The sequence below is a fragment of the Xyrauchen texanus genome, chromosome 15 (assembly GCF_025860055.1).
Source record: "Xyrauchen texanus isolate HMW12.3.18 chromosome 15, RBS_HiC_50CHRs, whole genome shotgun sequence".
In the NCBI taxonomy this organism is placed as follows: domain Eukaryota; kingdom Metazoa; phylum Chordata; class Actinopteri; order Cypriniformes; family Catostomidae; genus Xyrauchen; species Xyrauchen texanus.
In genome coordinates, this window is record NC_068290.1 from 43,632,745 (window position 1) to 43,650,354 (window position 17,610).

General features: G+C 36.4%; 1 protein-coding gene across 2 annotated transcripts in view; it reads right to left on the reverse strand.

Moving 5' to 3' along the window:
* The window catches only part of bbs9 (Bardet-Biedl syndrome 9), a 193,101-nt gene that overhangs the window by 71,314 nt on the left and 104,177 nt on the right, over positions 1-17,610 (reverse strand). For both annotated transcript variants that reach the window (XM_052143904.1, XM_052143903.1), the window contains 2 exons: positions 12,891-13,073; positions 2,039-2,264 (listed from right to left, as the gene is read on the reverse strand). In XM_052143904.1, coding sequence (XP_051999864.1) covers positions 2,039-2,264; positions 12,891-13,073 — 409 coding nt within the window. The remainder of the gene's footprint in view (positions 1-2,038; positions 2,265-12,890; positions 13,074-17,610) is intronic.

Genomic DNA, 17,610 nt, shown 5'->3' on the forward strand with positions numbered 1-17,610 from the left:
GGTTACCAGGGCATTCCCATGTGGTTGCTAGGGTGTTCTGGGTAGTTGCTAGGGCAATGCTACGGTGTTCTAGGTCGAAGCCAGTAATAATTCCCTTACAATTATAACAAAAAGGTTTAACTTTAACAGGTTTTCTGAGTTACAACTGGGCGCTAGAAATGGCTCAGGTCCCAGCTTCAATGTAAGTTTATAAGATTTGGATCATCCACCAGCAGTGTTTATCTTGTCAAAACCTCAAAGTTTCATTGACAAAGGGATTTTAGATTTTTTTCCAAAGAAAAAATACATCTGCAAGATATAAACAGTGCACAAATAGAAGAAACATCTAGTTTCTCTAACGTCATTGTTTCACAACTTGCGTTGTGTATATGTTGTTTCCATAATCGCAATACTTGCAATGCAATATCCTGAACTGTCTCAAACATGGAAAATGAATAACTATCTCTAAAGCATGAAGAACGCAGAATACTAAGCAGAATTAATTTTATATTATTATTTATGGAGCTCATGTTTTTTACAACAAGGACAGCTGTATTTTGTTTTATCTTTTATAAGTTTGAATATATTTGAAATATTTGATTAAAGTTTGGTCTGTTAAAGCTTGACCCATGTTTTTTGGTTTTGTTTTCCCATTTTGCACATTATCATCAACTAAAATGTGATACTTTCTTTAACTAAAATGATATGCCACTTCAGTCTGAGCAAAATTAACTAAAATGAATAAATATGACATGATGAAATACTGAATACATTTAAAGGACATTTTAATAAAAAGACCAAACCAATGACTAAAACAAAAACTGTGTAACAATTAACACTTGCTTAGTAGTTAATCCGAGGAATAATTCATGTCTGTAGCACATAGCACAAGCGCATCAAAGTAGAGTACTGCTGCTAATGTTGGAAGGACTTTGTGTTTACAGGCGACTGCAAAAGCAACAGCAGGAAGGTGTTTAATGAACTGCTGTTTACACAATGCTGACAGCTCTTTGATCACATGGAAGTCTTGAATTTGAGACTTTGCCAAAGGAGAGAGAGTGGACAAATGAAATCTTGTTGCTGCTGCCAACAAACAGACATCTGGACACAGAGATGCACAGGAAACTAAACACTGGTGTCCTTTAAATTCAACCTTTAAGAGGAAGTGTGCATTACATTAGATCAGCTTGAATTCACAATGCCTTAAAAACTATGGCTGTCAATCGATTGAAATGCATGCTTTGGATATTACTTAAATCACAATTAATCACAAATATACATTTTTGCAGAGAAAGGCCCCCAATTAAAAATAATTAAATATCTGATGATAAATAATTATAAATGAAATACATACAAATTTGATAATTATTCATTACATTGCTGTGGAATAAAGCATTGTTTAGACAATACAAAAAGTGGCATTAGAAGGCAATATGTTATGTCCATATCATTGAACACAAGCCTATCTTTGGCCTACAATCTACAGAAATCCAATTTGCAATTGAACTGGTTAATCTGTCACAATAGATTTTTTCTTCAGCACTGAATTATCATGTTAAATCTACAGCCCTACTGAAAACGCAAATGTAGTTTCTCCTACAAGATATTCAGAATTCAAACTTTGTTAGTATGTTCAGATCTAGAACAGTAACATCAGTGTAATGCTGGATCCAAAACCAGCCATTTTTTTTATCAAAACATTATTAAAGTCATTATATTACCCAACACCAAGAGCGTCAACAGAGTGTAATTAACAGTACTGCCATAAAGTGCTTTTAACCTACCTTAAAAACACAACTATGAACGTTAGGATTGGGAACTCCTCTCAATCTGAACTTTTCACCTGTTGAGTTATCTAAGGTTCTGTCTTAGGCCCTTTTTTACTCATATATGCACTCACATTACAACAGGTGTGTCAAAAAATACCATCATGTAATGTCCTACTTCTTGTACACAAAAGGCTCATAAATATGTTGACATGAGCTTTACAACTGAGACTCTTTAAGTCAAATAATAACTCTTTCACACACAAAAGCTTCCAAACAGCGATGTTTCTGACCTGGCATCATGACGGTTGTAGGGACGTTGGCCTCTGAGGAAAGAGACAGACGGCCACCCTTGCCCAGCCGGTCACACAGCAGTGTGATGTGTTTTTTCAGCCGTGACGTGTCTTTGGGTATGGTCAGAGGGCCGGTGCTCAGACTGATTGCTTGATCCTTGGGACTGCGTGACAGACATGTTTTTAAGAGGTGAGAGACGGCTGCATCCACACTCTCCTCCCAGCCCTAATAAAAAACACACACAAACATACAGCACATATAAGAGAATGTACAAAATGAAAAGATGCCGTTACAACGTTTCTTTATCAACAATAACAGAAAAAGCACAAAACCAGGCCATATGAGCCATTAAACTTACAATTAAAAGAGGCTGATGCTGTTAATTAAACGGGACCTTCTATCTAAGTATGTTTTATACATACAGTATACACTCACTCATCACTTTATTAGGAACACCTGCTTAGTCATGCTAGTATCTAATCAGCCAACTGTGTGGCAGCAGTGCATAAAATCATGCAGATACAGGTCAGGAGCTTCAATTAATGTTCATATCATCATCAGAATGGGGAAAAAATTTGATGGGCTGGTTTGCAATTCTGTAACTGCTGATCTCCTGGGATTTTCACACACAACAGTCTCTAGAGTTTACTCCGAATGATGCCAAAAACATCCAGTGAGGGGCAGTTCTAGTAAAGAAAATGCCTTGTTGATGAGAGAGGTCAACAGAGAATGGCCAGTCTGGTTCAAGCTTCTCAGAATAGCATCTCAGAATGCACAACACGTCAAATGTTGAGGCTACAATAGCAGAAGACCACATAGGCCATTTTACTGTTACCATTGTGTTCCTAATAAAGTGCTCAGTGAGTGTGTATATACAGTATACTATATATATATATATATATGTGTGTGTGTGTGTGTGTGTGTGTATATACACACAAAGTTGAAGTCTGAAATTGACATACACCTTAGCCAAATACATTTAAACTAACTTTTCACAATGAATGACATTTAGAGGTAGAAAACATTCCCTGTATTAGGTCAGTTAGAATCACTATTTTATTTTAAGACTGTGAAATGTCAGAACAATAGTAGAGAGAATGATTTATTTCAGCTTTTATTTCTTTTATCACATTCCCAGTGGGTCAGAAGTTTACATACACTTTGTTAGTATTTGGTATCATTGCTTTTAAATTGTTTAACTTGGGTCAAATATTTTGGGTATCCTTCCACAAGCTTCTAACAATAAGTTGCTGCAATTTTGTCCCATTCCTCCAGACAGAACTGGTGTAACCGAATCAGGTTTGTAGAGCTCCTTGATCGCACACGCTTTTTTTAATTTAAGATTGAGGCCCGATTAAGGTGATTTCCACTCCAATACCTTGACTTTGTTGTCCTTAAGCCATTTTGCCATGGCTTTGGCCTGAGCTCTAACTTCCTGGCTGATGTCTTGATAATGTTGCTTCAATATATCTGCAGCATTTTCCTTCCTCAAGATGCCATCTATTTTGTGAAGTGTGCCAGTCCCTCCTGCAGCAAAGCACCCCCAAAACATGATGCAGCCACCCCCAAGCTTCAAGGTTAGGATGGTGTTCTTCAGCTTGCAAGCCTCACCTGTTTTCCTCCAAACATAACGATGGTCATTGTGGCCAAACAGCTAAATGTTTGTTTCATTAGACCGGAGGATATTTCTCAAAAAATTAAGATCTTTGTCCCCATGTGCACTTGCAAACTGTAGTCTGGCTTTTTTATGGTAGTTTTGGAGCAATGGCTTCTTCCTTGCTAAGCAGCCTTTCAGGATATGTCAATATAGGACTTGTTTTACTGTGGATATAAATACTTGTCAACCTGTTTCCTCCAGCATCTTCACAAGGTTATTTGCTGTTGTTCTGGGATTGATTTGCATTTTTCGCACCAAACTACGTTCATATCTAGGAAACAGAATGCATCTCATTCCTGAGCGGTATGATGCTGCGTGGTCCCATGGTGTTTATACGTGCATATTACTGTTTGTACAGATGAACGTGGTACCTTCAGGCATATGAAAAGTGCTCCCAAGGATGAATCAGACTTGTGGAGGTCCAAAATTTTTTTCAGAGGTCTTGGCTGATTTATTTTGATTTTCCCATGATGTCAAGCAAAGAAGCACTGAGTTTGAAGGTAGGCCTTAAAATTCATCCACAGGTACACCTCCAGTTGACTGCAATTAACCTATTAGAAGCAAACTGGCTGATTGCCTAAAGGCTAGACATCATTTTCTGGAATTTTCCAACCTGTTTAAAGGCACAGTTAACTTAAGTGTATGTAAAGTTCTGACTTCAACTGTGTATATATATATATATATATATATATATTATATATATATATATATACACTACTGGTCAAAAGTTTTGGAACAATTACTCATTCTTTATTATATATATATAAAAATTGTTTTTTTTCACATTTTAGAATAATAGTCAAGTCATCAAAACTATGGAATAACATAAATGGAACTAAGGGAATTATGTTGTGACTAAAAAATCCAAAATAAATCAAAACTGTGTTATATTTTAGCATCTTCTTTGTCTAGAATTTGCAGACATGAACTCTTGACATTTTCTCAAGCACCTTCTTCAGGAATCACCCTGGGATGCTTTTTAAACAGTATTGAAGGAGTTCCCATCCATGTTGGGCACTTAATGGCTGCTTTTCTTTTTATTTTATATTCTTAATATCCTTATTAGGTAACACTTTATTTGACGTAGTCCTTGATACAGAGTAATTACTTAGTTAATTACTTAGTAATAAACGTTGTAATTACATGTACCAAAATGTAATTAACATGTAACTAAGTTATGGTACAGCCTGTACTTACAGATTGTAATTACACACATGTAATAGGCAGCTACTGTTACACATATGTAACAAGCGAGTCTGTTACATACCTGTTACAAATATGTAACAAGCGAGTCTGTTACATACGTGTTACAAACTTGGTACACTGTAATTATGTAAGAAAGTACTTAGTACCACACAATGTAACAAGAAGTACTTAAATATATTAGGCTACTAAGGTCTGCAGTTACATATGGCAAATGTGTATGCGTTTTGTAGCATTACATGTATGTAACATAAAATAAAGTGAATCAAGATTGTACTTAAGTGGACTTCATGTGTATCTACATACCTTATCCATCTTAAATAACCCACTAGTTCACCGCTAAAATACATGCATTAGCTTCTTTATTACATTAAAATTACAGAAAATTACACAGGTATAAGCTAACGTAAATAAAGTGTATCAAGACTGTACTTAAGTGGACTTCATGTGTATCTACATACCTTGTCCATATGTACCTTAGTTTGAATTAACTCTCTAGTTCACAGCTTAAATACATGCATTAGCTTCCTAATTACACTGCAACTACAGAATATTACACAGGTATAAGCTACGTTAAAATAAAGTGTATCAAGACTGTACTTAAGTGGACTTCATTTCTATCTTACCTTATTCATATGTGCCTTAGTTTGGGTAAACTCACTAGTTCACAGCATAAATACATGCATTAGCTTCTTAATTACATTGCAACTACAGAATATTACACAGGTATAAGCTACGTAAAATAAAGTGTATCAAGACTGTACTTAAGTGGACTTCATGTGTATCTACATACCTTGTCCATATGTACCTTAGTTTGAATTAACTCTCTAGTTCACAACTTAAATACATGCATTAGCTTCCTAATTACATTGCAACTACAGAATATTACACAGGTATAAGCTACATTAAAATAAAGTGTATCAAGACTGTACTTAAGTGGACTTCATGTGTATCTACATACCTTGTCCATATGTACCTTAGTTTGGGTAAACTCACTAGTTCACAGTATAAATACAAGCAGTAGCTTCCCAACTACATTACAATTACAGAATACTGTATTTTAACTCAATAGTGTAGAGTTGAATTGATGTGGTTACCCTTTCCATCCACCTGCCTGCACACAAAAGGTGACATTATCAAAATGACAAGTCAAATTGTAAATTTATTTTTCCCCTTCAAATACAACATATAATTAGCAATGTAATTAGGAAGCTAATCCACTTAAGTACAGTCTTGATACACTTTATTTTACGTAGCTTATACCTGTGTAATTTTCTGTAATTTTAATGTAATAAAGAAGCTAATTAGGGCTGGGATAAACGATTAATCTAGCGATTATTTTTCCGATGCATCGATCATCATTTTTCCAGTCCGATTCGATTATCTACCCATGAATTGACTAATAGCAATTTATACATGTTGATTTACATATCTGAATGAAAAAAAACATTAATTCCTTAACATTGCAATATATGTTTATTGCTCTTAAAATTCCAAAATAAAAGACTATACAAGTGCAAAGTAATGCATTCTTAGTCAGAGTTAGCATTCAATAAAACCTTGAAGCCTTGAAAACACATAGGCCTAGCTTACTGAAAAAGTGCATCTTGTAATTCTTCTTTCAGATTAAAATAACAACTTAATGTCTAGCATTCAATAAAAAAATAAAGGTCACCCAAAATACTTGTTTAGAGCAACTGAAAGAATACAGTAACCAATGTAAACTTGAGGGCTTTAAGCTAATACAGAAAGTGCTTTTCCAACAAAAAATAAATAATGAAAATAAACATTCAGAATTCAACATTTATGGGCCTAGCTTACTGAAAAAAGCATCACATGCAAATAACAACTTACACTTTCCTTTCACCTTAAGAATAGTGTGTGTGTGTGCGTGCGTCGCGTCGCGTCGTGCTGGCCTTGAGCAGGTGGCGCCTCTTCAGGTGCTGGTGGTGCTAGAATGGAAGGCCATCTCCATTTTGCAAAGACGACATATCACGGAATTGTTTACTTTTAAATTGAAAGAATTCCCATACTTTTGAGGAGCGAGTGCGTGCCGCCTTGCACTTCTGATAGTCTGAGGAGCTACTCGTGTTGCTACTACGCTCCGGCGCCGCCATCTTTGTTTTGAGTCTGACGAATCGACGCGCATATTTTTGCGTCGGCGTATTTTTTGCGTCGGCGTCATCGCGTTGTCCCAGCCCTAAAGCTAATGCATGTATTTAAGCTGTAAACTAGTGAGTTAATTCAAACTAAGGTACATATGGACAAGGTATGTAGATACACATGAAGTCCACTTAAGTACAGTCTTGATACACTTTATTTACGTAGCTTATACCTGTGTAATTTTCTGTAATTTTAATGTAATAAAGAAGCTAATGCATGTATTTTAGCAGTGAACTAGTGGGTTATTTAAGATGGATAAGGTATGTAGATACACATGAATTGCACTCAAGTACAATCTTGATACACTTTATTTTATGTTACATACATGTAATGCTACAAAACGTACACATTTGCCATGGGTAACTGCAGACCTTAGTAGCCTAATATATTTAAGTACTTCTTGTTACATTGTGTGGTACTAAGTACTTTCTTACATAATTACAGTGTACCAAGTTTGTAACACGTCTGTAACAGACTCGGCTTGTTACATATGTGTAACAGTAGCTGCCTATTACATGTGTGTAATTACAATCTGTAAGTACAGGCTGTACCATAACTTAGTTACATGTTAATTACATTTTGGTACATGTAATTACAACGTTTATTACTAAGTAATTAACTAAGTAATTACTCTGTATCAAGGACTACGTAAAATAAAGTGTTACCCATTATGATTATTTGGTCCAAGTCATCAATTTAAAAAAAGTTTTTTTTGTTTTTTTTTATAAAATTTGTTGGCACAATTATATTTTTGTCTACAAAACTAATTTCAAACATTCAAGCATATGCCTTCAGATCAAAAGATTTTTAAGATCATGAGAAACATTTCAGTCAAGTGTTTCAAAACTTTTGACTGGTAGTGTGTATATATACGTATATTCAATCCTACATGATTATTGTTTACATGCATATTTGTATTATTTACAGTATTTACATTGAAACATCGGATCAACAAACACTCTATTAATTCTCTTCAACCAAACTGCAAACTCTGAACGAGCGAAGAAATAAAATCTGGTTTCATTTGTAAGGATGCCCATACAGATCCTCTGTATAGCTCGGTAGCAACGGTTTTCATGGAATGATAACGCTCAATGCTCTATGATACTTTTATAACACTATGCTGAAGTTCAACCCTAATTGTGCAGAGCACAGAACTCCAAAGATGAATATGAAACAAGTTCAGAAAAATATTGCACTATATCAGTTTTGAACCATAATACATTACATATAAAAATTATAATATTATTTTATCGCAACACAGATATCTATATAACTTATTGGCAGGCCCCTGCCCAATCCCACTCCTAGTCTGAACATATAACTATTATGAACCAAGAATTGCAGTTTAGTAAGATAAGTCCTGCTGGAGAAACATGTGGATAACTAACATGAGCATGTGAGCAGAACTGTGGCTGATGTGAGGTGTGAGACTGCAAACAGAAAACGAGTTTGCGTGGAGATGCTGACAGATCAAACCACAAACTCAACAGTCATGTTTTCCATGTGTGAGCCACAAACACTCCCACTGCCATCCAGTTAATTGTTCTAACCACATCTAACACTCAATCTACATATAAACAAGCCGTAAAAACTTTTAAAAGTCACTTCTGTGTTTTATGATATATGCACATGCTTTATGAATGAAGACCTCCTCCAGTGAACATAGCTCTTTGTGTGTGTGTGCGTCTGTAATTCTGGCCTGCAGCGTCTCGAGCCTACTCTTCTGCCGTCAAGCGGGCTGGAGAGGCTCAGAGATGGGCTAGTGTGTTGACAGGCAGGTGGACTGTGTCGCCATACAGACAGCCCTTAATGAGCTCTAATGGCAGGTAATGAGCCTCGTTATACTGATGACAGGGAATAGCCCTGGGTTTATAACAGCACAATCCAGAGAGAGACAGAGCGAGGAAACAGTCAGATAAAGGAATGACAGACTCTGATATGGAGATCCAGTGTAGGAAATTAGTGGATTACACCGGCAGCATGTGTAATAAAGATAATCAGGACAGCATGAATGAGACTACTGTAACTATATGTTATACATGACTGCTGTATGTTTTGGCATACTGAATGGTTTTGGTTTGTTTTTCAGAAGAACTGGAAGGAGATTTTAAAGATCACCTTCATTTTTTCTGTCTGTCTTGTTTTGGTATCTCTATAACTCTAAATCATGCTTTCTTTCAGACCTTCCTCAGATAAGAGAATTTTCCATGAGTGACTGTTTGGCTGAAGATCCAATGACGAAACAGGTGATTCTTAGAAAAATGGTCAAGAAAATGTCCTGCTCCTTTTTTACTCCAAAATCAAAACGAACTAATAAAATGTTTCCCTTTGCACAGAAAATTAAGGTTATTATAAGGGCCATGAAGAAGTTTTCTGACATAATCTTTATTACAGTTACGCACATTTTACCCCTAAATTCTCATAACGCAACACAAAAAAGATGACCATTATGATTTTCTCATTACCACAGCATGAAAACAAATGATATTAATGTGTTAATAAAGCAATATCACATGAGTGCTGTATGTCCATCTATCAGCATCACTGTGATATGGCCGTGTGACCTCGTAAATTCAATGCAGATATGCTGTATAAAATAATATAGAAGCTGTAAGCACTTTCTATTCCCTTTAAAATAATATGTAATATGCTGACACCTCAAATGTTATATAATATGTGGTGTTTTGTCTTTATGTACATTATTTAATATGGATATCACTGTGGCTGTTTTATTATCCTGGCATGAAAAATAGTAGCAAGGTTTTGCAATTCATTTGGACTAAGCATAAAATATCCCATAAAAAGTCTTACATGCAATAATTAATGAGTGTAGACAAACGAATTGCAGAAACTCACTGCTATTGCAAGGATAATATAACAAAGTATTCCTGTAACAGTGTTCTATTTCTCATCACGCACAAGAAACCGTGAATTCAATACAAACATGCAATAATTAAATAAAGAAAACACCATCAACCAGTGTTTTCTTTGATATTATTTGTAATATTATGCATCATATTTGATACTATACCTATCAATGCTATATATTTTTCCATGTGTATTTATATCACTATACCTTTTGTTATATTATCCAATCACTATTAATAGAGAAGTTGGGTTTGTAAGTTTGTTTGGAATATACTCATAGCAAACTACGTGTGCAAATATAAAGACACAGGAAGTATATTTATGCGACAGTGCCGTTAACTCCTCTTACTCGCATAAAAAAAACAGATTCTATATTCTTCAAGATGCATCAAAAATCATAATGAAAGAAAGAATATAATGAAACAGTTATGACAAATTAGGTAAATAAATACTTAAAATATTGAACGCTTTTAATCTCTAGTAAATGCTGAAGTGTCCGGACAGCAAACTAGCATAAATATATTAGTACAGCAACAGCACCACTTACTGTAATGGGTGAAATAGTTGTTTGCCAATTCGTCATGGAGTTGGTGTGAACAGGCCTTTAGAATGTCCGACTCGAGAAGGGTGACAATCTTAAATCTGTGTTAGGGTTGCTCTGATAACAAAATTTTGGCTTCGGTATGATACCAGCCCTCATACCTCGGTATTGATACTAAATAAATGTTTGGGAACCAAATAAAAAGCCTCAGATTTTGATAATTACAAAGAAAATGACTTTATAAAAAGAAGTTGATGATACAAATCCTGCATTTTCCGTTTTATTTTTTCTGTAAAAGAAATTAATGAAATGCTTAATCAAATTAATACATGCAGCTTTAATCATGTTAAATTGTATATTTGTTAAAATAAAAAGCTGAACAACAGCTTTACAGTATAAATGAAAACATTCTGATTACCTCATGCACAAGGCTGCAATGGCTGAATCACAAAATGTTGATAATCAGTACACTTGCTTTTGTGATATTGAATACAGATAATAATAATAATAATAATAATAATAATAATAATGTAATAATAATAACCATTTAATATTACACTACTTGTTATTATGAGTATCACTACTGCTTTTTGAATATTACATTTTTATACAGTAGTTATATTTCCTGTCAGACTTTTATTTTGACTGACATTTGAGTTATTCCTTTTTTTTTGACGGGTTAGTTACTGTATATCAAGCTTTCCATTAATACTGGATTCAATACCTCCATCACGACTCACAAGCTGAAATCTCCGAGCTCCGAGCTGAGAAGGAGATTTGAGTGTTCGCAGCCGTTTATACTCTATACACACTGCATGAAAATCAAGCTCCAGTAGTGTGTGTGTGTGTGTTTGTGTGTGAAGAAGATCATAGAGCAGCAGCATGTCTTGTTCTTTCTGTAGCGAGTGTGACTGTATATTATTTATTTAAATGACTTCTGTTGTTTAATGATCACATTTGGCCATATCGATAATTTTTAAATTAAATTTTCAAACATTGATTACATTGATGTCATTTGTCATTGATTACATATCAAAACTGTCATATCATAAGATTTTCTGATGGCAACATACTGTAAAATGGTACATAAAACTGCAACAAGGTGATATCGTACCGTTTAATTTTTTTTATATTGCGATATTTCATTAGTATATATATATATATATATATATATATATATATATATATATATATATATATATATATATATATATATATATCGAGCAACCCTAATCTGTGCACATTCCTGTGTGTGTGTATATGTGAGGGAGGCTGGGTATTGAGCTGAAGCAGAGATTTAGAATAAAATTCATACTTAAACGCCCTTTCTTCTGTTTAGACAAAATTAACCCACACTGCTTGAGAAATGTGTGGTTTTCCCTACAATAATCCCCTTCCCCCCTTAAAGATAACATTTACTCTTCCATTTCTCCACATCCTTTCACACTGAAGAAAATACATCAGTATATTTATTTCCATCCCACACACACACACACACACACACACACACACACACACACACACACACATACACACACCACAAACACACACACACACACACAAACACAGGTGTGTGTAGTTTTATAAAGAGGCTGCAGGCAATTCATCTATCATGATCAATGCATTTAAAAATAAAAATAAATTATGCATTTAGTATTATGCTGCTATTTTCCATGCAATGAAAGTTACCATGGGCTGTCAACACCATCAGAACAGTAGTCTACATGACTTGTGCACTTCCAAGTCTTCTGAAATCCCATGATAGCTTTATGTGAGCAACAGACCAAAATTGAATCAATATTCATTGAAATTGTTTCCCTCAGCCGCAGCTCTCAAATATCCTGCGCAAATCTGCATATCCAGACTTAGTGCATGAAGCATGTCACGTCGGGTTTGACATTAATGAAGCCAAACGATGTTAATTCTTGCATGTTTCATAACCAATAACAGTATGTCATGTTCGCGGAAGTGTAAATGAGGGAGATTCGTTTTTTTGTCTTCCACGGATGATGGACTGCCATATGGGTTTGGAACAAAATGAGTAAATGCAATAATTTTTGTGTGATTTATTCCTATAAAACTGTATGAAAACCAAGCAGCTCAGGTACCAAAGGTCTGGATGGCTAGAATATGCACAGAAGTCAATAAATGATACGTAGCGATTTGATCTGAAATTATTTCAGTAAGCTCACCTGAACTCTCGAATCAGTTATGTTAAATGTACTAAAATATGTAAAGTGCAATTAGTGACTGATTAAGTGTTATCAGTTTTAAGTGCACCTGTCATGCCCTTCATATGTACAGCATTTGATTCATGAAAATATCCTGAATTCAGCTTGAAATAAAAATTGTCTAAAGAAAAAACTGTTTGCAATGTTTTATCAAAATGTAATAATGTGTGTGTGTATTCTCTCACCAGTTGTGGTGTGTCCTGCAGCAGTGGTAGCAGTGTGGCCTCCAATATGGTGGTCTGCTCTGAGCTCAGCCCCTGCCACAGCGACAACAGCATGATGAGCAGGTGAGTGGCTCTCCGCAAATGCGTAAATGCCTGAATCAAACCCTGCCGGTTGTCTTCTGCTGCATCTGCTAATGCTATAATCTGACAGAGAGAGAGAGTTTCATGAGTGAAGTAAACAGGCTGATTGATGTCTTTAAAACTATACTGTGGTTCATGAAAGGGTTAATCTCAGTTAAACTTTTAAGGTTCACATTAAATCACAAAATCCAAAAGAAAATATATATTTGTAAAACAAAAACTATACAAGCATACAAAACAGTTCTTGCATCTTTTCTGAAAGTAAACATATCTTCAGTTTAGTGCGTAAAATATTGATTCAGTAACCGCTGAGGTGTGTTTTCCAAAAGCATTGTTAGCCAAATATGGTCGCAAGTTCCATTGTTGCCAACAAAGTTCAATGATTTGGTTTTCCCAGAAATCCAAACTACATCCGAAGTCTGATCTAAATGGAAACCCCACTATTACAGTGCAATGTATCTGTCACAATTACATTTCGTGTCTTCAGCAGCTTTCACACATTAAACGGCTTTCTGGAGAACGTGTAAATGAGCTATTATAATTAGATATCCACAGAAGCTATTAGTCCACCCTCTGCATTATGTCATTAATGATAGCGCTGTATTGTTGAACCCTCGCTAGAAAGCCCAGATGCCGCTCGGCTCCGCAATGCTCACCACAACCCTATATAATTTTTTTTCTTTTTTAAACCCCTTTTCTCCCAATTTGGAATGCCCAATTCACACTACATAGTAGGTCCTCGTGGTGGTGTGATTTATCAGCTCAATCCGGGTGGCGGAGGACAAGTCTCAGTTGCCTCCTCTTCTGAGACTGTCAATCTGCACATCTTATCACGTGACTCGTTGTGTATGACACCGCGGATACTCACAGCATGTGGAGGCTCATGCTACTCCCTGCGATCCACACACAACTCACCACATGCCCCACTGAGCGCGATAACCACTAATCATGACCATGAGGAGGTTACCCATGTGACTCTACCCTCCCTAGCAACCAGACAATTTGGTTGCTTTGGAGACCTGGCTGGAGTCACTCAGCAATTATTATTACTCTAATAAATTACGATATGCGATTGATGTCTTGTGCTGAACGATCAGATAAGAATTGGTGAGAAAACAAGCTGATATCGAATTTAGCAAAACTCTTGACCGACAGTTGATCTCCTGTGCACGTTCATGAGTCTGCACGAGCTTTAGAGCCCCTTGCAAGAGCACAGCAGTAGTTACACTACCACTCGTGAGGTGGGGCGTTCATTGAAAACCTGTTTTGTTTTGCTTTAACAGGACAACCAGCGATATTAACAACAGAAAACACTACATAGCTGGACACAAACCAGACAGCAGAACTTACAAAACATGTTTGAAGAGTTTGTAGTCAAAGAATAGATGCATTTCTTTACCTATCCTTATTTGAGTCCTCAATCAAACAGAGAGATGAGGCTGAAGGTAGCTAAAGTGTCACACTGTGTCCAACTCAGGCACCAAATAACACGCAATAAAAGTTATCTTTTCTATGTCAATGCAAGTTTTTGTCCTAAGCAGCTGTGATGGGACATTCTGTCATTCGCTTGGTTTCTATAATTGGTGTCGCGCTGGGTCACCCTGTCCGCTATGAACTGGCACAGGTCAAAAATCATTTTGATGACATTATATTGAGGACAGCATCTCACTTCCCGGTTAACACTTCTTTTGGCCGAGAATGTTACACCTACCAACTGTTTTCATGGAGGTCTGACACACACACGTACACACTTAGACACACACACACACTTGTTCAGAATAGAGGTGACAGACATTCCCACTCCCTCCACCTTTCTCTCCGGTTCTTTCACTTCACTTTTGGTAAGCGGAACCTCCAAAGATCTGTGGTCTCCTGTACTCACTGTCTGACTTTAGCATCTGGGTGTGTGTAGCTACTTCAGCCTCCTCCTTAAGATATGTTTTGTAAGTTCTGTTCTCTGGTTTGTGTTTTCTGTTGTTAATAACAAAATTAGTTTTCACTTGAACGCCTCACCTCACGAGCGGCAGAGTAAATACTATTGCTCTTGTGCAAGGAGCTCTAAAGCTCGTCTGCAGACTCAGCAACGCACACAGGATATCAACCGTCAGTCAAGAGTGTTGCTTAATAAAACATTAGATTTTGGTTAGTTTCTCTCAAACCCTTATTGCATTCCTTAAGCACAAGACATGAGTTACATACAATCATTTATTAGACTTCTGAATTATACGTTTGCATTTTGAAGCTTGAAGAGGTGGTCACCATAAACTTCCATTGTATGACATAACTGAGCAGAATTTTTTTTTTTTGCAATTTCTCCCTTTGTGTTAAGAGAAATAAAGAAAATCATATGGAGTTATAACAACACAGGGGGTGAGTAAACAATGACTGAGTTTTCATTTTTAGCTGAACTAATCCTTTAAACTATTAATAATAAGAACCAGTTCAATGGAGTTATTTGCTCAAGATTCTGACAAAACTCTTCACGTTGTGTTTTTGCATGCAGAATGAATACACTCAGATGAAAGGTGTGTTTTCTTGCAATTATTTTGCAATACACATTATTTTTGATCTCAATGCATTTCATTTAGACTGCCAGATCCCAACTTTGGTAAAACGTCTTTACAAAATTGTTTATTTTGCAGGAAATTCAGTAGCGGATGAATGCCAATGCTGGAAAGCTGTGCAAGAAACACTGAAAACAGTCATTATTTTTAAATAATACAATAAATTATAATTATAAATTATATATGCCATTAAACAATATGAATAGTAATAATATTTTAATTCAACATACATGAAAGGCAGTATAATATATATCACCATGCTGTACTTGACAATTTAAATACCACTTTTTTCGCATTGCACATTGTCCTAATCAGGTGCGATGCAATAAAGAAATAAGCAATACAATATTTTATATGTATTTTTTGTCCATACCAGCCATGACCACAAACAAGCCACAGAACCTCACCTGGTCCCTCAACACCAGCTCTATCACCAAGAAAGCCCAGCAGCGCCTCTACTTTCTTCGAAGGCTGAGGAAAGCACATCTCCCACCCCCCATCCTCACTACAATCTATAGAGGGACTATTGAGAGCATCCTGAGCAGCTGCATCACTGCCTGGTTTGGGACTTGCACCGTTTCGGACCGCAAAGCCCTGCAGAGGATAGTGAGGACAGCTGAGAAGATCATTGGGGTCTCTCTTCCCTCCATCAAAGACATTTACAAAAAACACTGTATCCGCAAAGCAACCAGCATTGTGGACGACCCCACACACCCCTCACACAAACTCTTTACCCTCCTCCCGTCTGGCAAGAGGTACCGAAGCATTCGGGCCCTCACGGCCAGACTGTGTAACAGCTTCTTCCCCCAAGTCATCAGACTCCTCAATACTCAGAGACTGGTTTGACACACACACACACACACACACACACACACACACACGTGTCCTGAGTTGCACTTTAATTACAGTCACTTTATAACTGTCTGCTACCTCAATAACTGCTATGTGCATAGAATACTATCTCATAGTATGTTATGTTTACGTTTTTAGAAACTGTCATCTTTTTGCACTACTGTGTACTGGTCGGCGCTGCACTGTGTCTATTGTCCTGTTCATTGTCAGTAATTTGTTGTACTGTCCCGTACTTTGCACATGTTTGCATGTGCACTTTATATAGGTATATATAGTATTTTATATAGGTATTTTATTTCGTTGTGTTGTCTCATGTGGTCCTGTGTTGGTCCTTTGCTGTTTTTATGTAGCACCATGGTCCTGGAGGAACGTTGTCTCGTTTTGCTGTGTACTGTACTAACTGTATATGGTTGAAACGACAATAAAAACCACTTGACTTGACTTGACATTCTTTCAGTTGCTTGGTTTCCATTTCTGTGAACTTACATTGGTCTAAAATCCTGCTCCACATAACTGTACATTAAATATCAAATATGCTCTCATTGGTTGTGATTGCTTTACAGCATAGGCAGATAGATTACTTGATAAATCGTATGTTTTGACAGGTTTGGAAACCTGAGAATTTCAAAGACATCTTAGATTCACCCTAAGAAGTGTTATGGGTAATGGGCATTTGACTCTATTTGACTCGTGGGATGTTTTTCTTAGAGTGAGTTACTGTGAGCTGTTAGTGTGCCATATGACACTGCTTTTTTAATTCTCTATGAAGTGCAATGAGAAGTGAGATTTAAGAGACTGCTGGAAGAGAGAAGCTAAACGGAATTAGGTAAAAGGAAAAAAAAATAGGAGTGCTCTACAACATCAAAGAAACAGCCAAATAGCAGATCTGCCTTGTTTTTACCCCTGAAACAAAGGCCTGATGAAGTTACGCACTTTGAGAGCTGACCTCACCTTTACTTCCAGTCACGTCACTCAGATTTTGCCCGAAACCTCACAGCACATAGCGCAGGACACAATGAAACACTGTTTGACAGACACATCTGCTATTAAAGATCAGTGTGTATTGATAAAATGGTCTGAACAGCCAAACTAAATAGACCCTCAGTGAAGGAGCTTTTGTGAGCATGAGAACAAGAAATGATTGATGCCAGCTGAGAAGAAACAAAAGCACATTCAACACAAGA